General features: G+C 52.8%; 1 protein-coding gene across 2 annotated transcripts in view; it reads left to right on the top strand.

Annotated features, from left to right (window-relative positions):
* The first annotated feature begins 402 nt into the window (after positions 1-402).
* FOXP4 (forkhead box P4) overlaps positions 403-25,892 on the top strand; it is a 62,831-nt gene continuing 37,341 nt past the window's right edge. Inside the window, exons 1-2 of one of the 2 annotated variants that reach the window (XM_071768218.1) lie at positions 403-503; positions 21,452-21,662. In XM_071768218.1, coding sequence (XP_071624319.1) covers positions 21,468-21,662 — 195 coding nt within the window. In that variant the 5' untranslated portion in view covers positions 403-503; positions 21,452-21,467. Of the gene's footprint in view, positions 504-1,302; positions 1,580-21,451; positions 21,663-25,892 lie in introns of those variants that run through there. The other variant, XM_071768220.1, reaches the window with a different exon arrangement.

The following is a 25,892-nucleotide window of genomic DNA, read 5'->3' as shown; positions in this document are numbered from 1 at the left end:
GAGGAGGAGGAGGAGGAGGAGGAGGAGGAGGAAGGGGGGGGCCGGGCGGGGAAAGCGGCTGCACCTGCTTTAGAGGAACTATGGTAGGGCGGCCGGTGCCCGCCCCGCGCCGCCGCGCCCGCGCCGCCGCCGCCGCCGAGCCGGACCCTGAGCGCGGCGCGTACGGCCCCGGCCCGGCCCCGGCCCCGGGCTGCTCCGCTCGGCCCTGCCCGGCCCGGCCCGCCCCGCGGGGCCACAGGGGGGGCGGCCCCCCCGCTGCCCGGCAGCCCCCCGCCATGCCGCGCCGCTCCTGAGCTCCTGGCAGCCCCGCCGCGGCCGCCCCGTCGAAGTTTTTTTTTCTCTTTTTTTTTTCTTGTTTTTTTTTTTTTTTAATTTTTTTATTGGGGGTGGGGAGTGAAGGTACTGGAGGGGGTGGGGGTGGGGGTGTCGGGGGACCGGGGAGGCGGTGAGAGGTACCCGGACCCCGCATGCCCGCCGCGGACCCCAGCGCTCGGAGCCACCAGGTGGGTGAGAGCGGGGCGGGAGGGTCTGTGCGTGTCCCCGCTCCCCGCCGCGGGGGTGCAGCTGCTGCCGGGGGAGGAGGGGGCGGTCGGGACGACCCCCCCACCCCCAGGTCCCCATCCCCATCGGCAGGTGTGGGGCGGGCGGGGGGCACCGGCCGTGTGTTTCCCCCCTCCCGGGAGTGCGGTGGCTCCGTCCCCCGCTCTCGGCCGCGGCGCGCTCGGAAGTTTGTTGCGGCGCCCGGACAAAGGGAGAGGGGCCGGAGGCTCGGTGAGCGGGGGGGACACCGGGGGCTGGGTGCATACCGGAGAGGGGGGGGGGGGGGTTCCAGTGTGTGCGCGGTCCCCTCTGCTCCCTCGGTTCGGTGCTCCCCGGGCAGCCGTGGGGGTCTCCGCCGCCCCCCCACCCCGAGGCGTTTCCCCGGTCGGTGGAAGGGGGGGTGGGGGTTGCAGCCCCCCTCGGGAAGAGGGGGGGCGGGCACCGGGAAACTTGTGCTGCCGCCGGGAGAGCCGTGCTGCCGGTGCCGGATCCAGACCTGCCTCTGCCCTGGCGCCTTGGTTGGGGTCCCGCACCCCCGGGACGGGGGGTTTCGTACCTAGGGGGGGGGGAGCACAGCAGCCCCAGCCCACCCTGCTCTTTCTTTGTTGATGCTTCCTATTTTTCCTTCCATCTTTCTTTTCTCCCGAGCAGTTTTATTTTCATTCCAGCTGCCTTTGGGGGGGGGGGGGGGGGGGGTTCGGGTGGGTTGTTTGGTTTTGTTTTTCCCCATCTTCTCCCCCCTTCCGTTGCGTTTTACCTCAGCCCCGCCGCTCTGTGCTGAGGAGTGGCCCAGCGAGTGCCATTCCCTCCTTGGAGAGAAATCAGTAAGTCATTCCCAAGTTTTGAAATTACTGGGAGAAAGCAGGAGCAGCAGCAGCCGCCGTCAACCTGCAGCCAGCCCGGCCGTCACTCCAGCAGCGCCCCGGGAAAACCTTCCACAGGGTCTAAAATAATAACCCAAACTGCAAGGTGAGGGGAGAGGAGGACAAGTACAAGGCTTCGGATGGAGCTGGAGGATATTCCCAAGAAATTCCCGCAGGTTTGGATTCTGGAGTGGGGGGGTTTAGGGCAGCTGGCTGCGCGGCGGAGCTCCTGCCCCGCGTTTCATTCTTGCCTGCGCTTCACCCGGTTGCAAAGTTTGAGAAGCTTTTGCTGTGGCTTTGTTTGAAAAGGGAGCGAGGTTGGGGTGTTTTTTCCAATGATTTTTTTTGGGGTGGGGGGGGGTTTCTATCTAACCTCGACACGATGCCTGCGGGAGGTCTCGGCGGGCTGGCTGGGACCCCGCCGGTGGTGACTGCTTTAGAATATTAGGGATAATAACGTGTTTGGAAAGAGTTTGTTTTTTTTTTTTTTATTACGGGGCTGTCGTCTTCTGGGAGTTGAGAAATTCCTGGGCAAATATCGTTTAGCAAAGCTGGCGACGGGTCACTGGGAGCCTCTTTCATCCCATTCCCACCCCGGTGTCTGCCTTCGTTGCGAGATGTTCTCCCGGCGAAGTTCAGCTCTTTCTATTCTTCCCTGCTCCATCTCCCTCGGCTGTGTGATAAACAAATGTGCCTCTGTCTCTTCTCCCCTCTCCCCCTCTCTCCAGCTAAAAAAGAAAAGGCACTTGGGGAAGTGCTGTGTTAGCAGCGGGTTGTTCTGAATATTTCTTTTGGTGGTAGGAAATCTGGTTTGAGTTGGCAGGAGCGTTTCGAAGGTGTGGAGGAGAGAGAACAAGTGGAGTGTAATTGGTTTTTCTTTTTCCATTTGGGAGTGATTCTTTTTCTCCTTTCCCTTTTAAAAAAAAAATTAAAATAAGTTCAGGGCTGTCTCTCTCTCCCTCTCTCCCTTCCTGTGCACTTTTTAATATATCTAAAAAATGTGCATAGGGGAAGGCAGGAATAATTCACAGGCATCTGCAAACTCCACTTTGCTCGGGCTGGTGGTCGGGAAGTGCTCGCTTTGAAAACTTGTGCTAGGTTGGGCTTTTTTTTTCCCCTCTTCTTAGTATAGTCCTAGAGGAATTTGTGTCTGAATTCCTTCCCGGGATGGCTCTTCAGGCAGCTCTTCCATCCCCATCACTCTTCGATACCCAGAGATTTGCCTTTTTACCACACTCACAACCAACTTAGCATCGAATTAAGACCTCACTTTTCCGCCAGCATTGTAAAGCTGTGGGGCATACAATAAAAATGTTATTAGTTTCTGTATTAAAAGGTTGGGTTGTTTTTAACCCAAACCAGAAGTAGGATTTACTTTTACAAATTTCTTCTTGTGTGTTAAAAATTTACACGAGCAACGTGGTACGCTGGGGAGCAGGAATTTGGTGTTAAATCAGCCCAACATGTGTCTCGCCCAGGCGGGGTGACCCTGGTCCTCCTGTGTTTGCAGGGACATGTTCCCTTCTGTGCCTCCTTGTCTTCTGGATTAAAATGTAGCAAACTCTCAGGCTCTTGTGAAATCCAACTCTTTTATTTTATTTTTTTTTCATTATTTTTTTAATTCCCACCCCACCTTAAAGTCAGTCAAAAAATCCAACAAGCAGTGGGTGGATGGAGGAAATAATCAGCTTTGGAAAATTTCCCCTGCTCTGTTTTCTTTTTTTTTCCCTTTTTCTTTTTTCCTTTTTTTTTTTTTTTCCCCCCTCTCTCCCTTCCAGGTCAATTAAATAAAACAGGGAAAGGGGGAATCTGTAGGGGGAGAAGGGACAAAATTTCCTGTGCTAAGCTGGGGAGCTTTTGTCCTGGCTGTGAAGCCCTGGGTGGCTCCTGCCTTTCTTCTGCCCTTTGTGGTGCCGGGGCTGGGGGCGAGGCGGCGAAGAGCTCCCTGCACTTAAATAATAGTTCTGCTTTGAGATGCTCCTTGGCTCTTTTTAATTTTAATTGATTAGTTGGTGGCTGGTTTTTCTCAGGGGTTCCTACCCCAAGCTCCTTCACTTGGGGTTTTTGGTGTGGGGATGAGGTTGCCCCTGTTCCCAGCACCGCTCCCAAAAACCCAGCGCAAAGTTGGACTCGATGCGGGGGAGAAGCTCAGGAGAAGGGGGGTGGTGTGGAAAATCCCCCTCCCCAGGTCCCTTTTAACCTGGGCACCCCAGGGATGGGTCGCCCCGCAGGGTCCCAGCCCCCAGCATGGGGTGGGGGGCAGTTGTGGGTGCCCCCCTGCTCGCTGGTTTGGGGAAAGGGTGAGGGAAGGAGGATGGGATGGAGAGCGCCTGGGTGAAGGGAGGGCTGGGGCTTTGCATGCCTGAGGGGGGGGCAGAAAGCTGAGCAAACACAGTGAAATGAAAGAAAACAGATTAAAGTTGCTGCTGGGGGGAGGCAGGGAGCGAGCTGATACCCAGACAACCCCCCTTGCCCCGAAGAAAAAAAAGTATATATTTAAAAAAAAATCTCCGCATGCTGTGTCCAGCCACGGGTCACCTCCCTGCCCTCTGGGAAAGAGGAGCGACCGTGGGTTTTCCATCCTCCTTGGCAAGGGGAGATCAGGGTGCTTTTTAAAAAAAAAATAAATCTGTGCAATGTATAAAATCAAGTGACACTAAAATATCTACTCCGGGCCCTCGCCCTTTCTCTCCTAATAACCCGGCAGGAATGCAAGTGCACTCAGTTGTGAAGTTGCTGCCGGGAGATCCCGGGAGCTTTTCTTTTCTGTGGCTGGAGAGGGGGATGCTTTGAGTCTGCTGATGTTTGTGTCTCGCTGTGGGGCTGGGGGAGAGGGGGGTGGCCAGGCACCGGCTTTCAGGATTTACTTTCCTTTTATAAATTTTTTTTTTTTTTTTTTTTTTCCTCCCCCTGTGTTTTTTTCCCCCCTCTTTTCTTGTTGCTCCAGCAAGGGGGGAGCGAGGCTGGAGGAGCAGAAGTGCAGGGTTGGCTTTGCTTTTGTGGCAGCAAGGTGGGGGGCAAAGCCATCCCCCCAGCCAGGACGGGGGCTCATTCTTCCACCCAGAGAAAGGCGGGAGAGCCCGGAGGTCCCTGGCTTTTCTTTTGCTCGTTTAAAAATTAATACACATTTTTGGGTCTTTGCATCGTGTTTAGGGAAATTCTCCAAGTTAGGGAAGGGAGAACTGGGGGTTGGGGAGGGGGGGGAAAGTTTCCCTCTTTGTCCCCCGTCTCCATAGCGGTTTGGAAGCTCAGGAGAGCTCCCAGGTTGTGGCTGGCAGGTGGTTTGGGGAGGTTTCAGGGGGGATGCTTCTCACTGCTCCCACCCCAGTGTCTCCCTGGGTGTTTTTGGGGGGGTCCCATCTCCTCCTCGGGGGCCACCCAAGGCTCCCGAAATGACCCTGCTGCTGCCTCGCCGTCACCTGCCACTTCTGGAAGTGGAAACTTGAAATTTCCTGTCCCGTCCTCTTGGATTTCCAGCTCTTCCAGTGTGGGGGTGATGGGGGGCACCTCATAAACCTGGCTGGGAAGGGGGGAGAACACAAGCTCTGAGCATCTTCCCCGTGGAGGGGTGAGCTCTGTGTTAGCGGGAAAGGGAGGAGAAAAAGGAGGAAAATTAAACCTACAAATTCACTTGGAGGTTGGAAAGCAGTGTGTTTGCCTTGAAAGATGGAAAAATCCTCCGTGTGCCACTTCTGGAGACCCCCGGGGGCACCTGAGATGCTGATTTTATTGCAAATAAAACCCAGGGCAAGGAGTTGCCATCAGAATGGTGGCCACGGGGGCTTTGGCCAGGGAAGCTCTGCCCTGCCAGCCGATGGGAGAGCGGCGTGGGGAAGGACTTGCACCCATTTTATCATCTTGCAAAACCTCCCCCCCCCACCCCCCTGCTTGCTCTGCTGCACCTTTTAAAGTCCCATAAAACTTGTAGATCAAGAAGGGGCTGGGCACAGCATGAAAAACTTCCTAATTTATTTTTTCCCCCTCCTCTGCTGCAAGTGTTTGTTGTGTGGAACCCAGCAAAGACGCCGCTCGAGGGGTTTTATTTTAACTTCTAATTTCAACCTCTCTTGGCAGTCGCATGGGTGAGTCTGGGAGAAAACAAGTTGCTGATAACCCGACTGGTGGCGACAAAAAAAAAAAAATAATAAAAAAAAAAAGAGTTAGTGAACAAAAAGGCATCGGGGCAGGGGAAAAGGAGGAGGCAGAAGCTGCAGAGCAGGAGAGCTGCTCCCTTCCGAGGTCGGCAGCGTGATGCTGCGGAGGAAAACACAAACCCCTCCGTCTGCCACGTTTTGTTTTACAAAGATCCTGCTGGAGGAGAGATTAGATCCTGCTGGAGGAGAGATTGGATCCTGCTGGAGGAGAGATTAGATCTGGGCAGGCAGGGAAGTCGGGCAGGGATTACGATGCCTTGCGCCGGCAGCACGGAGGTGAGCACAGGGCTTGTAACGGGACCTGGATCCCCCAGCAAACCAGCCCAGCCTGGCACAGGCAGCTGGGAGCCTCTCTTCTTGGTTTTTAGGGGGAAAAAAAATAATTAAACCCACCCTGTGTTTGCAATCTGCTCTCCTGAGCACTTCTCTCGGGTACAACGAGCCGGTGTCGGGGTTTGCCAGCCCCAGGTGACACTTGGCACCCAGGTCTCTTGTCCTGGCAAGTTGGAAGAAAGTCTTTTGTGGGGTGTTCTGGTGGGTACCCTCCTCCTGTGGGGCTGGGGCCAGCTGAGCAGCAAAAACACAATTAGTTTTTAGGGTTACAGGGTGGAGAGTGGCTGTGGGAGCGAAATTTCTTGTGGTCCTCACGGCTCAGCTCTGCCGAGAGCTCCTGGGTGTGTTTATCAGAAGCAAAAGGTGCAGTAATAAAACTTTTTTTTTTTTTTTTTGGCTGGGGGATATTATTATAAAAACTGTGAAAAGGTAAAAAAAAAATTTAAAAAGAAATTAAGGTGTTAGAGGAGGAAAAAAAATCCCCTGGGGAGGCTCTAGTTTGGAGGTGACTTAGAAGCTGTTTTTTATCCCTCGTCCTCTTCTCCTCCACCTGAGGTGGCTTCAGTAGGGACCTGGCCCTGGCTGGAGAACCATGGGTGAGGCTGGGGAGCACTGGGATGGTCCTGGGGCTGGTGAGGAGAAGACCCCCATGTGATGGGTACGTTCTGTGCGTGTTGTGGGGGCTGTTGGGCAGCTCCCGGGGCTGACGGGGATGGTGTCTGTGTTTGCTTGGGCATGGATGCTCCTGCATCAACCAACCCGGGGGTGCAGAAGGGCTGGGGTGGGTCAGAAGGAGCAGGTGGTGTTGAAAACAACTTATTTTAAGACACCTTTGCTGGGTCAGCAGCCGAGCTGGGTTTATCTGCTGGGATTTCACTGCGCCGAAGTGGAAAACGCCAACGGTGCCGCCGGGGCAGCGACCGCTTCCCGTGTGCTTGGGCTGAGCATCACCCCACAGAGCATCACCTCGGGGGGCCAGGAGATGGCAAAGCCCTGACCCCCAACCCCTCTGACCGTTTACTTGCTTCCTGAAAATCTGTTTATTCCACAAGCTTTGGATTTTAGGTGAGTGTTGTCTTTTTGTCTGCTTATCGTCAACGCGCGAGCTGGGGAGGGTCCCGAATTTGTTTGCTTGTGATGAGAGGTGGATGGAAACCACCAGGAGAAGCTGTTGTGGGCTTGGTAAAAGATGTCTTTAGCCTAAGAAAAAAGAGGCAGTGGAGGAAGGTTTGAAGTAGGATGCTTAAAACAATATGTACAGCTAGGACCTGTGCTTGTGAGCAAAGGATGTGCTGGGATCCTGCCTGCCCGGGAGCATCTCCTCCTCCTGCTGGACCCTGGGCTTTGGTTCTCAGCTTCTGGGTTGTCTGCTGCTGCCTTTTGGTGGGAGTGTGTTTGCCCAGTGACTTTCTGGCCCACGGGAAAAGCTCATGGAGCTTGCAGCAGGCTTGTGGCTCCGTTGGGTGCCACACAGCACATGCCAGGCTTGTGGCACATCGGTTGGATCGGCCACCACGGGATGAGGATTCTGGCATGGGCCATCCTGCTATGGCCACACAGTCCTGAGAGGATGTTCCTGGCTGCAAGGATTGTCACTGAATGCTGTGGGGACGTGAGGTTTTGGGGGCACCTTGGCTCCTGGTTTCAGTGATGACTTCATGGCTAGATTCCATGGTGATGGATGGTAGGGGACAGCAGGGGACATCTTGCTGCCTCCCAGGGCAGGGGGAAGGTACCTGCTGCAGCACTGGGTGTCTGGCAGAGATGGAGAAATTTCTTGTTGAGTGTTGGGAGGTTTGGGCTGAACTGGACCAGGGCTGGAGGGCAGAGACCTTGTGATGGGGAGGGAAAAAGCCTCTCATGGCCTGAGGCTGCCCATCTGGTGTCACATCCCTTCTGGGTGTCACCTATGGGACTGTGTCCTGGCTGCTACCTTGGCACTGGGAGCCCTTTAACAACTCAAAATATTTTTTTTCTTGGTCATCTCCTCTCTTCTCCCAAGGGAGAAGCACCCGGCAGAGACTCAGTGCTACTGAGCATCCCATGGCCCTGTCCTGGCTCCCAGGAGGAGGCAGGGAGATGCTTTGTGCCACCCAGGGGGTTTCCTGGGGGGTGTCACCTGGGTCCTTCCTGCAGAGCCCAAATTTCCCTCTCCCCCCCATCCCTCCTGGATGCAGCCAGACCTGCCAAGGGGAGGGAAATTCCCTGGAGCATGGGGTAGCTTGAATCTGGAATACAAATACAGTGTTGTTTGACCTATTAAAAAATGGAAGAAAGAGAGAAAATAAAGGTGGGGTGGGGGGCGAGCAGCCTGGAACTTTTGTGACAGGAAACCTGGATTTTAAAAATGTGCTGTGGCAGGTGTAGTTATAAAAAAAAAAACCCTTTATTTTACCAAGATGGATTTGGGTGGAGGCAAAGCCACAGCTTTCCTAAGGTGTTGTCTCCAGCTTTGCCTTCCACCAGGGACATTTCCAAATTATTTCCCCCTTTTACTTCCCAACCTGCTTTCCCTGCCTGCACTGAAGTTGTTTCCTTAGCAGAGCTTTTTATGCTGCATTTCTGCAACGGGATGTGGTTTGTTTTATGGGCAGGGGAGGGTCCCCCCCATCTCCTGCTCGTGCTTGGCTGGGGCTCTGCTGGGAGTTTGGGGGAGCCAGGCTGCGACCTCACAGCCTGGCACAGATGTTTCACCCTTAATAAATTAAAACTTCAAAATCATCATGATTTTTCATTTGGAAAACAAAAGGGGCATTTGTCCCCTGCTGTGTGGGTAAATCTGGGGCTGGGGGGAGGAGGAGGAGGGTGCTGCTGTGTGTCCCAGCACTCCCAATTTGTTTCAGCCTCTCGGCACCCGTGTTGGGAGCTATCCCAGTTCCTGCAGCAGATCCCAATGGATGGGGGCAAAAGCCCCAAAAGCACTGGCTGAGCAAAGTGCCCTGGGAAAGGCTCCAAAGCTGCCAGCACAGGGGTTGCTGGTCCCCTCTGTCCTTTTGGAAGGGGTCAGGATCAGGTGCTTTATTGCTCCTTGAATACCTGCAGAATTCCATCAGATCCTGCGTGCCATCAGCTGGGGGGTGTGTGTGTGATTTTGCACATCACTCCCAGCTGATGGAGGTTTTGGGGTGTTCAAAGGGGGAGAGAAAAGATCCCCAGTGTGCACCCAGTGTAGGGGGACCTGGCTGTGGTTTTCCTCTCCTGCAGGGTTTCTACCCAGAAACGTGGAGAATGGGAAGCTTGAGCGTTGCTGCTCTCTGGGTGGGCAAATGCCACCCCCCAAAGTGCCCCTGGGAAGTCTTGGAGCAAATTTCCCCGAATTTGAGGTTTGTGGTGTATTTTGGTGAGGGGAGATGGCTGGTCAATCAATTCACTCGTGAAGAAAACAGGTAAAAGAAAATATCCTGAAATCCATCCCTGTGAGGGGAGGGTGTGAGCGTGCTGGAAAAACCCCCAGCAAGAGATTTCTGCTCGAGCTCCACTTCTGAGGCACAGGAAAGTGTTCATTTCATCCTTCTTTTGCTGTGGTAACAGGCAGAAGATCTGTGCTGAAATTTGGGTCTGTGTTTCCCCAGCTCCTCCACCCACCCTGGCAGTGGGATCAGTGCTGTGGGGACTGGCCCAGCTCCTCTGAACAGTAAAATCCCCAGGGCTGGGTTCTACCTGCCCTGAAGGATGCTCAGAGCTCTGCAGATGGGGCTGTATTCAAGTTATTAATATTTCTCCTTTTTAACCAGGTTTTTATTGATACCTAGCAAGGCAGAGCCTGCTTTTAGGGTCTGTTTGAATAACCCCAGAAGCCTTTCCCTTGATGCTGGTGGGCTCAAGCCCTGAACAAATGGCCTTTTCCCTGGGAAATGGAGCCATGGCTCTGAATCTGGGTCAGGTTTCAGAGCTGTGGGGTCAGTCCCATCAGAGCATCAAACACTGCTGTGTCCCTGCACCCCTGGAGCAGCGTTGGAGCAATTCCCTTCTGCTTTAGAGAGGTGGTGGGTTTAAAATAATCCCTGATGGAAAGGCCAGTGCCTTGAGAAATTCCAAGAGATGAAGTTTGCCAGGCGAGGAGGGGGCTTGTTTGGGGATTGATGGTGGATTTTTGGGGTATTGATGGTGGGTTTTGGGGGATTGATGGTGGGTTTTGGGGGATTGATGGCGGGTTTTGGGGGATTGATGGTGGGTTTTGGGGGATTGATGGTGGGTTTTGGGGGATTGATGGTGGTTTTTTGGGATCGATGGTGGTTTTGGGGAAGGTCGGTGCCGCCCTACGTGTTGGATGCTGCAGTGGGGAGTGTTGGTGCTGCTGAATTTCCAGCTGTAGATTGGGGCTGTAGGAGGATCCAGCTGTGTCCTTCCATCTGGGAGAGGGACAGAGCTCTGTCCTCTGAAGGAACAAGCATCTCTGCAGGGTTGGGCGTTCCTGCTGCAGCAGAGATCTCTGCTGGTCCTTGCTCTGGCAGATACAAATGCTCCGGGAGTTGCCCTGGGGCTGAGAATGAGATGGGAGTTGCTGGTTTTAGCTGGAGGTTTAAAATAATAATAATCCATGTTCTAAAATTGGGGACAGCAGGCAGGAGCTGTCATCTGGGCTGGGGCTGTTGGTGTGGGCAGGTATTGGGCTTGTCAGCCTGGCAGGGGGATGGGACGTGTCCCGTGGGGGGGGGGGGGTCAGTGACCTGGGCTGTGTCAGCTTCATGTCTTACCTGATGCTCTATCCTGGGGTCCTGGCCTTCCCTCACCCTGCTCTGATGAGTTTTGGTTTGGGCAGGAAGAAGGGGGACATCCCTGGGGTGATGGGGTGAGTGGCACCGTGTCCTGCGAGGCCATCATGGAGCCTTTGCCCCCCCCCCAGTGAGGGAGGTTGAGCTTTGGGGATAGAGGGGGAGGGTTTGTGTGACCCTGTCTGAGCTGGAGATGTGGAATGAGGATGTGACCCCATTGCAGAGGAGCCCAGAGCTGTGGTGGGGGTGGTGCTGGAGGCAGACAGCCCGAGGTGGGCACTGTCACCCATGTCCCTGTGTGATACCCGAGCTCCTGCAGCTGAGGTTCCCATCAGGTACCCTGAGCCCCTTTGCCTCTGCACCCATGGGTGCTCATACAGCCCTGGGAGCTGTGGGTGTGGGATGTTATGGTCTGCAATCAGTGAATCATAACCCATATAAAGGTTGAGGGTTATTTTTAAGAAGGTTGGAAGTGGGAAAGAAACACAATTTTTTTAAGAGTGCTTTGCAATGAGGATGTATTACCATGCTAATAGGAGTAATCCCCTGAGTCCACAGGGGATGTCCCCCAGCAGCAGGAAGGTTCTGGTGGCCTCCTTGGCTACTGCAGAATGGTCACTTCTGGCCTGGAGCCCCAGCAGCACCCCCTGTGCTGCTCTGCACCCTGCAGCTGGGCTTGCTTGGGGACCTTGCTGTTCCCAGGAGGAAGCATCACCTGCTGCCTGGGATGAGCAGAGATTTGGGAGCTGCAGATTACCTCTGCCACGAGTTTACTGCTCAACCTCTGTCATTTTGCTTCATCCTTCCCTAGCTCTGTCCTAATCCATAAAGCAGGGATGTGCTGCCTGGATTCGGGAAGGTTCAGTGATCCCATGAGCTGAGCTCTGGGGATGGATAAAGCTCAGGAGCCCAGCTGGATCAGCCTGACCTGGGAATGCTGTGGGACCAGGACACCTTCCCATGTTGCTGGCCAAGCAGTGCTCCAGAGGGATGCTGAAACCCAGGAGTTTGCTGCCATCCCACTGGGAAGAGAGAGGAAGAAGAGCTGTAGGCACACTGGGCAAAGTGTTCCCCTCCTGGACTCCCCAGTGAAGGATGCTGGAGAGGGAAGAGGATGTGGTGGCTGATCCAGGCTCATCCAGAGCACCTGGAGAAGGAGCATGGAGCACTCTGGTGATCCCTGGAAGGGAGGGTGCTGCATGCTGAGCTTTACCCTCTTCCTGAGCACCCGAAATGCTAAATGCACCTTCCCCATCTCCAGCTCGGGTGCTGGAACAAGACCAGGCTCTTTTGTGCCACTTCCCAGCTTTTAAGAAAGCATCAGGGAAACTCCTTGTGCTGCTCCAGTCATGGTGCTGAGCAGGGATGTTGGGGCTGCTGGAGCTGTGGCTGTGGGGCTGCAGTTTGGTCCCTGAGGGTGCCAGGTGCTCGGGCAGAGCAGGAGATGCTGAGTGGGTGCTAGATGGGATGTTGAGTGGGTGCTAGATGGAGCTAAGCTGTGCAGAAATAAAATCAGGAAGGTGGTCTGGAAGCCCTGAGAAGGGCTCTGGTGGTGGCTGAGAGATGGAGCTGGCCTCAGGTCATGCTTGCCTCTGATTTGGATGCAAGAAAATGGGGGCTTCAGGAGTTTGAAAATGCCCAAGGATAGTTCTTCTCTGCCACTGCCTTTTTTTCTTCTCCCTCCTTCTGAGCAGCATAATTTCTGGATGGAGACCAGGCCTCTTTCTGCATAGAAATGGGATTTGGAGTGGAAAGCATCAGTGTGCAGCAGGGAGGGTGTTAAACAGAGTGTTTTCTGGATGAAGTTTTGCACAAACACGATGGAGTCTGGGAAAGCTTGCAGCATCCTAGTTCCTCCCTCTTGTTCAGTAGGCACCGTGACTCCTTTTTTTTCTTCCCCTCTGGATTATTTATCTTAAAGGCCAGAAGAGACTTTTAGCAACCTCCAGGCTGACTTGGTGCAAACTCAGATAGAAAATTTCCCTCTGGGGGTGACATGGGAGCTGATGTCCCTCTTGCCAATGGCTCTGCCATCGCTCTTCATCCAGTTTCTCCCTCACTTGCTCCAGGTCATTTTCCTCCTCCCGGGCTCTGCTTCCCTGGACGGGATGAAGCCCAAGGAGCCCCTACAGCTTGGTTTTATTTTAATTTCAGAGCTTCCCCCCCACACACCTCCTTGCTGTGCACCTTCCTCATCCCAGCTCTGCCTTTGCTATTCCCAGGGGTGCCACAGGCTTTTTTTTTTTTTTTTTTTTCCCCAGGGACACTTCCCTGCATCTCTCCTTTTCCTTGCTGTGGGGCAATGTCCTTCCTGGCTCTACCCAAGAGGAAAGAGCCCTCCTCTTCCTTGGATGCTCTGGGAGGTGGGTGCCTCCACGGGGACTCCCACAAATGTGGGGCCACATCCAGGCTGTCTGCATGGCAAGGGGTTGGGGGTCATGGTGCTTGTGCCCCCAGGAGGCTGTTCCCTTGGGGGGGCTGTGAGTGGGCAGATTGTGGGGTTAAAAAAAAAAAAAAAATGAGTTGTGTGGAGGCTTAAACCAGAGTCAGGATTTCCCTGGAGATGCTGGAGGAGCCTTTGCCAAATGTTGGTGAGGTGCTGGCCACATCTGGCAGCTGGTGAGGATGGTCCTGGGTGCTGGGGAGGGGGATGCTGGGGCTGTGGGTGTGATGGACACGGGTGTGGGGGGGGTGGGTCCACATCACTGGGCTGGTCCTGCAGCCTTTGGGCTCCATTTTGACTGCAAAGACATCACATCCCACCCCAGTGATGATAGGTGCTTTTAGTTACTTTAATAGGATTTTTTTGGGGGGTGGGAGGATGTTCCTGCTGTAAATCCCCCATAACTTAAAACCCCATCCCATGGAGAAGTGCAGGCAGCAAGTTGAGTGTGTTGGCGAATCACATGTTCTTCCTCCTGGTATTTTTTTTTTTTCCCTGGGCTTTTGGAATATTTTTTTCTTGTTGTTGTTGTTCTCTCAATTTTTTTTTCCCCCTACCCTATTCAATACCATTTTTCTTAATTAGATTGTGGTGGGGAATGGTCTCTATTGACCAGAAAAAAAACCTCTGAAATCTCTCGTTAGGAGCGCGTGTGCGTTTCGGGGCCAGGAATGTAGGGAGGGGGGGGGGGGGAGGACGACAGCAAAGATGCTTGAAAGAAATAATTTAAAAAAATAATTTCTTCATAAAGCTCTTTAAAAAGAAAAGCCCAAGTCCCCTTCCCCCACCACGGCCACCTCCCCTCGGCCCCCCCTAATTAAACGATTTGAATTTTGACGTTAACCGCTTGGTGCTTCCTCGGCGCCTCAGATGATTAGAAAGGGATATTCATTTATGCCTTTTAAACGCCGCCCCGATTAAAATCAGAGAGATTTTTGCCTTCATCAAAATCTAACATCCTTGAAAAATTAATTTGATGCCTCTTGTTATCAATTAATTGAATCTCGTTGGGAGAGAGGCTCGTACGGCGGGTGGTTGGAGCTGGCCCTTCTGTTCTTCGTGGCTTTCCCCCCCTCTCTTCTCCCTTCTGCTGCTTCCAAACATTGTGACATTATAAAACTCTGCCTTTTTTTTTATATATATATGTTATTTTTACTCATCTCATAAAATAAATGAATAAAACTTGCTCTTTCTTCCCACCCTCCTCCCCCATTCCCTTGAGTTCCTATCGTATGCAATACCCTTTTTTTCTTTTTTTTTTTTTTTTTCCTTTCTCTCATCCCTCTTTCCTATAACTTCTGAGGCAGGGGGAGAGAAAGAAAGTTGGGGCTTTAGCAATTTCTCAGTGTAGCAAAGCGGCCAGAGTCCGTCTTTCTTCCTTTCTTTAACAGGGGATATTGGATATTTCATTTGAATCTCCCTCTTTTCAATTAAAAGTGCACAACTCCTTCTCTTAAAGCCTTTTTATTCTCCTCCTCTGTCTCGGCAGCCAGAGAAGTGATTTTCCTTTCTTTAATATTTCAACTCTTCCCCCGAGACGGGCTGCCTGCATTTCTTTTTTTAATAGACTTTTTCTCCCTCTATTAAACTTTTCCAATCTTCCATCCTTTATTTTTTTTTTCCTTCCCACCTCTTTAAACACACAAAAAAAAAAAAAAAAAAAAAAAAAGAGAGAGAGAGGAAAAGTTATAAAATTTGAAGAACTGGGTCATTCAGGAAGTTATTGAAATAAGTTCAAAAAATAGGCATTTGCTTCATTTGTGCTCTCCTTGGAGTGAAGCTACCTGGTTACTTTTAGATCCAGACTCTTCTCTCCATTATTTCTGTCCCATCATGAACTTGGAGCTGGAAGGTTTGGGGGAGTTTGGTGGTAACTTGAGTTAGTGCTGGGCTGTCCCTGCTCAGGTGGGTTTGGTTTTTCCAAAGAATTAATTCCCACTGGACACTCGTGGGGTGGATGTGGGTGGGATGTTTTCTCCCTGGGCTGCTGGGGGGTGATTCCCCCTGGGCCAGTGCCTGGGCAAGGGTTGATTTGCCACGTGGGTGTCCCATCTGTCCCATCCCATTGTGTCAAGGGATTTTAGTGCCGAGGATTTGGGATCCTCCAGCTCCTACCCTTGCCCATTCCCAGTGCTGCTTCTCCTTGGAGCCTCTTCTGCTCCTCTATGGGCTGCCAAGGATTTTGATTTTCCTTGGAATTCCCATTTGCTGTGCAGTGAGTGGAAGGAAAACAAGTTTTTTTTTGGGGGGGTGACAACTTGGGGTGTGCTTTAACCTCCCTCCCTGCTGCTGGGGTTTTGCCCTGGATTTTGCTTGGGGTTTCCTGGATTTTGCTTGGGGTTTCCTGGATTTTGCTTGGGGTTTCCTGGATTTTGCTTCATCCATCAGGGTGCAGATCCTGGCCCTGCATCCTCACCCTGTGGGATGCTCTGACACTTGCACCATGCTGGGTGCTGACCCCTGGTACCCACCGTGGGTGCTGCCCTGCTCGGGATCCCCTTGGGCCCACCCGTGAAGCTCTGGAGCAGCAAAGCAGGAGCCCCCTGCACCACGTCACTATTTAATTAGACGGCCCTGATTAACAAAACTTGGCGTTCGGCATCCTCCTGCCCTCATCTTTCCTGGCTCCGAATCAATGGCTTTGATATGCTAATTAGGGAGTAATTTAATTTCAAAAGGCCGCAATTAACAAGGGTGTTGTGGACATGCTGTAGTTAAGCGGCGTAATCTAATTTGCATTAGTAACAAGCAGGGACTAATTAGAAGCTTAATTAGACACTTAGACGGCTCTTGTGTTTACTTTCTTAATGAGATGGAGTGGGGCTCTTTTTTTTTTTTTTTTAATCTTTTCAAGAGCACAGCCAGGGAAGCAGAGGATGGAGCAGCAGCCTTGGCACCCGCCACGTGCCCAGCGTTGGTCCTGGCACCCCTTGGCCAGTCCCACATCCGTGCTGGAAGGGATTGGATTTTCCTTGAAGCTTGGCAGGGAATGGCAGCTGTGCCAGCCAGGCAGTGGTGTCATCCTCAGGGATATCCCATGTGGAGCATCTCCCATGGTTGGGATGTGTCTCTCCGAGCTCTGGAGAGCAAAGGCTGCTCCAAGAGATGTGGTTTGGAGAGGCAAGTGGGCTGCTGACCATCACTTCCCAGTCCTGAGGGCTTCCTTGGGGCTTCCTCACTCTTCCAGATGATCTCTCCAAAAGGTCACCCAGCTTTTGGGGGAGAAAAACATCCGGGGGGGGTTGTTCTTGCTTGATTTCTGTGGAGCAGGGAACGCTCTCTGGTGCCTGGTGGTCACCTGGATGGAGATGGCATCAGGGAGGGCAGGTGAGGAGAGCCACGGGGGGCAAAGGTGAGTGCCTGGAGGCTGCTGCTGCTCAAAGAAGTTGCTGGGAGTGAGATGAAAGTGGGAGATGAAAGTGCCCAGAGGTGAGAGCCCATTAAAGCAGTGCCCAGGCTTAGCCAGTCCTTGGTTCCTTAAATCTCTTCTAATTTACAGTAATGCTCCAGATTCGTTTCAGCTCCTCCGGACTTTTATTTTAATCCCCTTTCCACATTTCCATGTGTTTATGTGTTAATTAAAGGGTAAAAAGCCACTCTCTGAGCAATCCTGGCTGCTGCTTCTCTTGAAGCTGAAGCCTTTTAAGATTAGTGAGCCCCTTCCTGAAGCCTCCGTGGGGCCGGGTCGGGATGGGCAGGTTGCTCAAATTTCCAGAGCTCAAAACAGATCCAGTGCCTGGGATCCGAGCTTCCCAAGTCTTCATCTCCTCCCAGCCCTGCAGAGAAGCATCCTGCAGGACTTCTGACAGCTTTAGGGGGGGATTTAACCCCATTCCTGCATCTTCTGCTGGTGCCTGGCTCCCGCTGCCCTCGCTGTGCCGTTGGGCAACCCTCTGCTCCCCTCTGGTTTTATGGCAAAGCTGGAGCTGGGTGGAAGGGTCTGGAAAACTGCTCTGGGGCTGGGATGTGGTGGGAAGGGGGGAAAAAACCTCTGGAGCATCATGGTAGTGAGCTGTTTGCAAGAGTGTGGTGGTCCTTCCCTCTTCTGGGTCGTCCCTTGCCAAACATGGTTCGGGGCTGGGGAGTTGCTGGGCTGATGGAGATATATGGAAGGGGTTTTCCAGCTGTTTTTCCCACCCTTCATCCCTCCCAGGTGGTGGTTTTGAGGTGTGGATGCTCTTTGGGTTTGTTTTGGGACACCCAGGCCAAAGGGCACCCAGTGGCATGGGTGTGGGGACAGGGGCTCAGGGACAGGGACCAGCAACACCAGGTCTGTACATGGCTGGTTCCACCAGAACCCCACGAAGGGCAGCCCAAAGTTATCAAGCCCTTGAGGATCCAGGGATTTGGGATGCTTAAAAATGGGAGAAAAGGCTAAAATAGGTGGTGAGGCAGTTGCTGCTTCGGAACTCGTGGCTGTGCCTGTGGGTCCTGGGGGCTGAGAAGCACCTTTTCATTTCCAGGTCTGTGGAGCTCAGTTGGGTGAAGCAGCAGCACCTCTTTGGGTGGCTCTGGGTGCCACGAGGAGGTTTTTGGGAGCAATGGTTCTGAAAATGTTTCCTCTCCCATTGCTGCTCTTAAAGTCTCCACGTCCTTCGGTGCGCATCTTCGCTTGGAGCCCGTCTGCTGCTTCTCCTCTTCACCTTCCTCTTTCTGCCAGGGCTTGGAAAAGCTCCGTAGGGATTCCAGGCTCCGTGGAGGTGCCAGGCTCCATGGCAAGGGACACACATGGTGCCTTGGTGGTCCCAGGGAGCGTGTCACACGTGTGTCACATCCGTGTGCACGCAACAGGAGCCGCGTCCGACAGCCCAGCCAGCTGCTCCGGACCCTCCCTCCCAGGGAAGCTCTGGGCATCCATCAGGCTGTTAATTGTGCTAATTAGAGAGTGTGGAGGTGTTAATTGGCAAGCCCTGGGATCGGGCCTGGTTTGGAGGGGGGGGGTGTCAATAAAAAGGAATTGATGACTTGGTGTGGAGCGTGCAGGGGAGCGGTGAGTCGGGGGATGGCAAGGAAATGTTGCTGCTCGGCTGAAGCAGTTGTTAATTAAAAAGCAAAGGTAATTAGTATACTCTCCTTGCCATATGGTACTGCTAAAGGCAGGGGGATTCTTTACTCCATTTGTAATGCTGTTTCCTTTTCTTTGTCCTGCGCGAGGTGTGCGTTTTAAGTAAAAGGGAAGGAAGAAGGGAAAAAAAAAAAAAAAAGGCAGAGTGCTTGTTCAGTGAAGTGATTTTGAGTCTGAAATGGTAATTAGCAATCCATTTGCACAGCTTCTGTTGCTCCTTGCAGTTAGAAGGGTCTCCTCCCCTCCTCTTTTAAGTAAAACCAGCTTTTCCCACTTTATCTGGGTGCTGTATCTTCTGCAGTGACTGTCTGGCCAGGGCCTTTGTGCCTGGGGGAAGGTCTGATCCTGATTAAACCTCTGGAGATCGGGGTAGGGAGAATCCCCAAAACACTGGATGTGTTTGAGTTAAAAGAGGTGAAAAGCTGGAGCTGGGCTGCTGCAAGGGGCTGCACGTCTGGGCTGCAGCACTCGTGCAGCCGTGGTTTCCTCTTCCCAGCTCCTTTCCAACCATCCCGGATCAGTCCTGGCTGGAAAAGATCTTGTTCTTAATTTAAATCGACTTTATAACGTTACAGACAACTGGCTTCTTTTTTTTTTTTTTTTTTTTTCTTCTTTAAGGTTTTGTAAAAGTTTTATATGAATGGAAATATTTTCATTATTATTATTACTTTCTTTTATGACTTCCCGTGCAGAGTTGGGAACCCAGACACACCAGCATCCCAGTAGGGTTTGTGAATGGGAAGTTGAGTTTTACTACACTTGGAGAGGGAACCCAACTGGCCTGGTGTCCCGGGCTGGGGGAATCACCCAGCTGCTTCATCTGCTCCAGCATCATCCTGCCTCTGGCAAGGGCCAGGGTGTGCAGAGCAAGCCCATGGTTCCAGCTCCTCCACCAGAAGAGATTTCCTCCCAATTCCCAATAGTTCAGCTTCAATTTATGCCCCGAAGCCAGGAAAGTTTTATATCCTTTCCAAAAAAACTTCTTTTTTTTTTTTTTTTTTTCTTTCTGCCTTTTTTTAATACTTCCTGTTGTAACTCTGGATATTCTTGTTCTCTGTATAAAAGTCAAATCCCTTTTTTTTTTTTTGAATCCTGCTGAGTTTCTGGCCGTGGTGATGCCTTGTGACTGCTGGACACGGGCAGAGCTCGGCGTTCCCTGCCGGAGCGAAACACGGAGCCGGCAGCAGAGTTTTGGAAGGAAAATAAGAAAAGGAATAACAGTGCTTTAATATTTCTGCAAGCTCTTGTTTGACATCTGGGAGGGGGGAAGAAGCAAATGTTGTCAGGAGCAAAAGGTTTTTTCCTTTCTTCCAGCTTTTCTGCTCCTAACTCAGCATCCCGAGCCGAGCATCCCGTCCTTTCCCATCCCTTCTTGGGAAGCTGCTCTGCCCACTCTGTGCTCTCCCCCTGGCTCGGGTGCTTCAAACAAACCCAAAGCCCAATAATCCCCTTAACCTTGAGCTCCTGAAGCCACCGGTGTGTCACCCCACAGACGGGTTGGGGAGTGCCAGGACGGCAGGAGGGAGCCAGCAGCTCCACATGGGAATTAATGTCAGTCATATACCCTGCGGAAATGACTTTTGAAATGCATATAATCTCAAACATGCAAATGAGAAGCTTGCTTCACCCTGTTTAATATGAATGATCAGCTTCTGAATAGCTATTATTACACGCCACATTTCAGCAATTATGTTGTTCGCCGTTTGTCTTTCTGGCTTTTGGGGCGGGGAGGGGAAGATATGGGGGGAAAAAAAAAAAAAAAGAAGAAGAAAAAGGGAAAAAACAGTGTCTTTGCCTCCTTCTTTCTTGATTTTTCTTTGCATCCTTCTTTTTCTATTCCTCTCCTGTTTCAAACTTACGGGCTGGTGGTGAGTGAACACGGATCCTTCTCCGACTCTGCTCCGGCACCGTGTCCTCTGCTTTTCCCCTGAGCAAAGTGTGTGTTGGGAAGCAGCAAGAGCCCCTCACCCCCTTCCCAAAGGTTTCCTGATGCCCCCAGTCCTGCTCTGTGGTTGAGTGCTCGATGTGATGGTTGTTTTTCCTCCCATGCCAGTCCAGATCAGGGAGTTTCTCCCAGAAAAGGGAGTTTTAAGCCAGCGACCTGCCTGCTCATCAAAGCCATTCGAGCAAAGATTCTTCATCTCGTTGCTTTGAGCCTTGTGTCTCCTCAGGAGTCCTTCCATCTGCCTTAATTTAAATAGCATTTCAAATCAGAGGGGTGAGGGATGCAGGAAGGGGTAGTGCTGAGCACCCAGCCCCCTGTGCTTTGGGGTGGAAGGAGCTTTTCCAACCTGCAGCCCTTCTGGGGGTTTCTCCAGCTTGGGACAATGGCTTAGGAGCTGGTGTTGGCAAAGGAGAATTTTGTCAGCACCCCACAGCTCTGCTTCCAGAATCACTACAGCACCTATGGGCACCCATCCTGACACAAACCTTGCAGGCAGGGCCCTGGGAGGAGCTGTGAGCTCTGGTAGATCTTCCCTCCTGCCCTGGGGGTGATGGGCAGGGGGGGTAAAACCCATTGATGGAGGGAGGCTGAGTGTTTGGCTGTGTCCTTGCAGAAGGAAACCTGTAATTACATGAAGTCAAGTGCATGAGCTTCAGGAGCCTCGTGCAGGACTGATAACACAGTGGGTGCTGTAGTCCCACGTGTCCATGGGTGAAGCACCCACCTTGCTCCTTCAAAGGCACCCAAGGGGTGCAGCAGGAGGAGAGGGGAGCACAGAGGCAACTGGAAAAAGGGGAGGATTTTCCCCATGGTGTTTCCTGGAGTGCTGCCCCACTCTGGTTTTGCTGCATCCCAGCTCCCTGGTACCTTTGGGCTTCCTCAACCTGTTGGCAAACTTTCTGCTTGGTATTTTTTTTTTTCCTGCTGGGAAGTGTTGGGTTCCTTGCAGCTGAAGCACTTTGTGGAAACGTCTCCGTTGTGTTGGGGTTTTCACAGCCTCCACGTGCTGGGGGTGCAGCCTTGCCCAAAGGTTCTGATTCAGCCATCTCCAGCATCTCAAAATGAAATCTTTGGGGATTCTGTGAAAAATGCACAGATTCCTGAGGTTTGATGTCTTGCACCAGGCTGGGAGAAAGCAGCAAAGGTGGTGTTTTCCCAAAGGGATGGCTTTGCACAGGGCTGGCACTGTGTTCATAGGAGCTCCCTCTGCTGCACCTTTATTTTTTTGGAGTAAAATGAACATAATTAAAGCTGCCTTGGGGTTTAACATCCCCATCTCTGCATCTCCCTGCTGGTCCTGGCAGGGCTCAGGCTTAGGGTGAGGAGGTGGGGATGGCACCGAGGGCTCCAAGCCTCTCTTCTCAACCTTCTGCTCTCTCCTCCTTTTCCCCAGGTCCTGCTAGCAAGTCATGATGGTTGAATCTGCCTCAGAGACGATCAGGTCCACTCCCTCTGGCCAAAACGGGGTCAGCAGCCTCAGCCAGCAGCCCGATGGCAGCGGGGGAGGAGGAGGGGGAGGCGGCGGCGGGCGCGAAGGAAGCGGCAGCGGGGAGACCAACGGCGAGATGAGCCCCGTGGAGCTCCTGCACTTCCAACAGCAGCAGGTAGGAGGGATGTCCAGCTTCCTTCTCTTCCCTGAAGGCAACCTGGGAACCCCTGAGGATGTGGGGTTGAAGGGGGAAACGTTCTGCTCAACCCCGGGGTTGCGCCAGCCTTGGACGTCCTGGTTGAAGCTGGGATGTGGGTGCTGCCCCAAAAAGGAGTCCTTAGGGTGGAACATAGCCCTGGGTGATGGAGCTTTGGCTGCAAAAAAGCTGGGGTCAGGCTTGTTAAATGGGTGTGTAGTGAGGGGACAAGGGGAAATAGTCTAAAACTTGAATAGTTGAGATTTAGGGTGGACATTAGGAAGAAATTCTTTCATTTGAGGGTGGGGAGACACTGGCACAGGTTGCCCGAGGAAGTTGTGGCTGCCCCATCCCTGGAAGTGTCTCAGGTCAGGTTGGATGGGGCCTTGACTAACCTGGTCTAGTGGGAGGTGTTCCCCATGCAGGGGGGTTGGAACTGGATGAGCTTTAAGGTGTCTTCCAACCCAAACTGTTTTATGATTCTCTGACCCATCCATGCAGCTGGTGCCCCAGGGATGGCTGCATTTTAGGGGACATCCTGCCTGTGCTTGTGGGATCTGCCTGCTGTGTCCTCTGTTGGTTTGGGACAGCAGGGCTGGGAGAGCAGAGTAAAAACCCCACTGACTGTAAAATAAGGAGCAGGTTTTCCCTGACTCTCTATTTAGTGACCCAGGTGGGTGACTGGAGGTCGGGCTCCCATTGTCCTGGGCTTCCTGGTGCTTTGAACTGCAGAATTAACCTCACATGCATGGCTGAAAACACGTGTGAACTGGGCCATGTGGGTGCAACAGCTCTGTCCTTGAGCACCCACGTGTGTGCACCTCGGGGAGCACCCTGCACCCCGGGGCAGCTCTGGGGAGGGATTTTTTTGGGGGGGGGAAGGGGGCTAGGGTGGGACGTGTGTGCGCCAGCCTGCGGGTTACCTTTCAAAACAAACTTGGGAGAAAACATAAATTTTTCCTCCTTGGCTACTAAATAAGGCAATGATCCCTGCCTGGGCTGGAGATCGCCTCCCCGAGCCATAAATTCCAGCGTGAAAGCTGTAAAAAATTGCTGTGTCTGATACTTTAGTAGTGAGTGCTGTAAATCCATTACCTGAATAACAGCCGTTTCGCACGCAGTTAAAGCCCCTGTTCCCCTGATCTGAAGGGTAATCATGCGTGTAATGCTGCTCCAAGTCCCCCCCCTGCCCCAGGAACTGCTGCTCCCTCCCTTCCCAGCGCCGGGAACGGCTCCGAAATTTCCCCGGCGAGAGCCAAGAGTGAACAGGAGATGCTTGTGCTCACACAGGGCAGGTTGGAAGGTGGGCAGAATGGTTGTAAAATAGGGTTAAGCCCTCTGGAAAAATCAAAGGGGAGAGAGGAAAAAATAATAAAAAAAAATGAAAAAAAAAAATAATGTTTTTTTGCGATGTGGAGCGCTGCCGTTGGCTCGTCCCTGTGGATGCTGCTCCCTGAGCTCAGCCCCGGGAATCCTGCCCTACCCATGTTTAATTTCTCCCTTTTGCATGTCTTTATTTTGGATTCTCAGTGTAATTACCCTGGGAAACTGGCCGGCACATGGAATCATTAAAGGCAGAGGGTTTGGTAAACTTCCAAAACCAAATGACATCTGCAGTGACAGCACCTTGGGGGGAAGGAAAAAGAAGGGGAAAAAAAAAAAAAAAAACCAAACCCATCCTGAGGACTATCAATCTTCATGCTTCAGGGAACAGGCTGAACACCAGCTGGGGTCAGGAATAAATGTCCCCATATAGAGAGTTTTGCACAATTAGGTGCTTTATGGTGGCTTTACACCATCTTTGGGAGCATCCAGCATTCACCCCTTGTCACAGGAAAGTTTCCTGGACCACCAGGCTGTTCCCCCCTGCCAGCTCCTCTCTCCTGGCTCTGCTGAAGTGGCAGCACTCAGCCCTTGTTCTTATTTAACTTTATGAAGACCCCAAGGAGCATTAGGAAACCTCAAGGGGTGGGCACCCACCACTCAACCACTCCACAAAGCTCCGTGTCCCACAGGGGTTTGGGTGATGCAGCTCCCTGGGGGGCACGTGCTCTGCCCTCAGTTTTAGCTGATTTTTTCATCTTTTGGCCAAACAAGCTGCTTTTGACCTTCTTTGGGGCCCCCAGTCTTTGGTTTCACCCTTCTGAAAGGGGAGACCCCCAACAGCTCTTTGGGTTGCTGAAACTTCTCAGGTTAAGCTGCTGCCCAGAGAGGGGGTGCCCTGGGTGGGTGCTTGAGGGGAGGTGGGTGTACACCATAGGGTGCTCAGGGACCCCCTGATGTGGGGTTTTGGCCTCTGAGGAGTCCCCAGAGCAAGGTGTCCTGTGTCACCAACCTGGCTTTGCCAGGGCAGGGGCTGCCAGCCATGGCACCAGCTCTGCTCCACCTGGTTTTCTGTCACCAGCCTTGTCTGTGCCTGCCCTGATCCATGTAACTTTGGAGTATCCAAAGGAGGGAGAGCAGGACCCTAGGGGGATGGGGTGGGGGGAAGAGCATCCCTCTCCCTGCCAGGCCTGGAGCATCCTCCATCCCTCCACCCCTCCATCCTTCCATCCCTCCATCCTTCCTTCCATCCCTCCACCCTTCCACCCTTCCATCCATCCATCCCTCCATCCATCCCTCCATCTATCCATCCCTCCATCCCTCCATCCCTCCATCCCTCCATCCCTCCACCCTTCCACCCTTCCACCCTTCCACCCTTCCACCCTTCCACCCTTCCACCCTTCCACCCTTCCACCCTTCCATCCCTCCATCCCTCCATCCCTCCCTCCATCCCTCCATCCCTCCATCCCTCCATCCCTCCATCCCTCCATCCCTCCATCCCTCCATCCCTCCATCCCTCCATCCCTCCATCCCTCCACCCTTCCACCCTTCCACCCTTCCACCCTTCCACCCTTCCACCTTTCCACCTTTCCACCCTTCCACCTTTCCACCTTTCCACCTTTCCACCTTTCCACCTTTCCACCTTTCCACCTTTCCACCTTTCCACCCTTCCACCCTTCCACCCTTCCACCCTTCCACCCTTCCACCCCTCCATCCCTCCCTCCCTTCCTCCATCCCTCCATCCCTCCACCCTTCCACCCTTCCCTCCACCCTTCTCCCCCCAGCCCAGGCCTTGGTGTTCAGGTTAAATCCCAGGATTTCAATGGTGGGATTGGGCTGAAAAGCCTGAATAGTCTGGGCTGGCTTTGTGCTGGGGCTGGTGGAGGGGAGAGGTCGGGAGGGGGCATGGGAGGGGGCTGCCCACCCCCTGGGGGTTTCTGCTGCTGTTGCTGTGGGAACAGGGTGAGACCTCCAGCACTCTGCTGTGTGTCCCCCCCCACCCCAGCTCCCTGCATGCAGGAGTTTAGAACAGGGAGGGCCAACCCCTTACCCCCCCCCTCCTCACCAACCCCCTTGTCCTGTTCGGAGAGAACCAGGATAAAAATTCCCTGTAGCCCCTACTGGGACCCTTCCAGTTGAGGTGGGTGGTTCCATATTTACATATTCATATATATTTGGATGTAATTTATCCTCATCATTATTATTATTGCTGTTTATTAGCTTATTTATCCTATTCCCCTTTTTTTTTTTTTTTTCCCCAACCTTAAATCTCTCTCCCTTATTCCCATTGCCCATTATTCTCCATTATTCCCATTGCCCCCATTAAGGGCAGTGGGGTGGGGGTAACAGAGAGCATCCCTCACCCACTTCTTGGCTAAAAACAGAACCCCCCCATCCCTGTAATTCCACAGTGGAGGGAGCCTGGGCAGGATACAGGGGTGGGAGGGATCCCTGTGATGGGAAAAGGATGGGGGATGCTCCAGATTGGGTGTCAGGGTGCAGGGGAGACCCCCGGGTGGGCTTCTGTGCCAAAGAGGGGCTGATCCCTGATCATTTGGGTTTCTCCAGGGTGAGAGAGCAATTTCTGGGAAAAATTCCATGTCTACAAGTGGCATCCCTGAGCTGGGGGTTAAATCAGAGAGGCTGAGAGGGGTTGATGTGGTTTTGGGGTGCAGGTGTCCTGGGGGAATTGTTCCCCAGCCCGAGCAGCTCCACAGTAGTTCTTTCCAATCCTCTGGAAAAGGAGCTCTCTGGAAAATCCAGCCACTCTGGTGGTGTTTGGCATTTTTTTACTATGCAAAAAAAAATTTTTTTTAAATATTGCAGTCTCTTGCAGGCACACGTCAAAGAACTGTTATGTTATTAAGCAAAAATGAGACTTTTCCT

This window comes from Heliangelus exortis, chromosome 25 (assembly GCF_036169615.1).
Source record: "Heliangelus exortis chromosome 25, bHelExo1.hap1, whole genome shotgun sequence".
NCBI classification, from domain to species: Eukaryota; Metazoa; Chordata; class Aves; order Apodiformes; family Trochilidae; genus Heliangelus; species Heliangelus exortis.
Note: the sequence above shows the minus strand (reverse complement) of the source record. Positions and strands in the feature narration are given on the sequence as shown.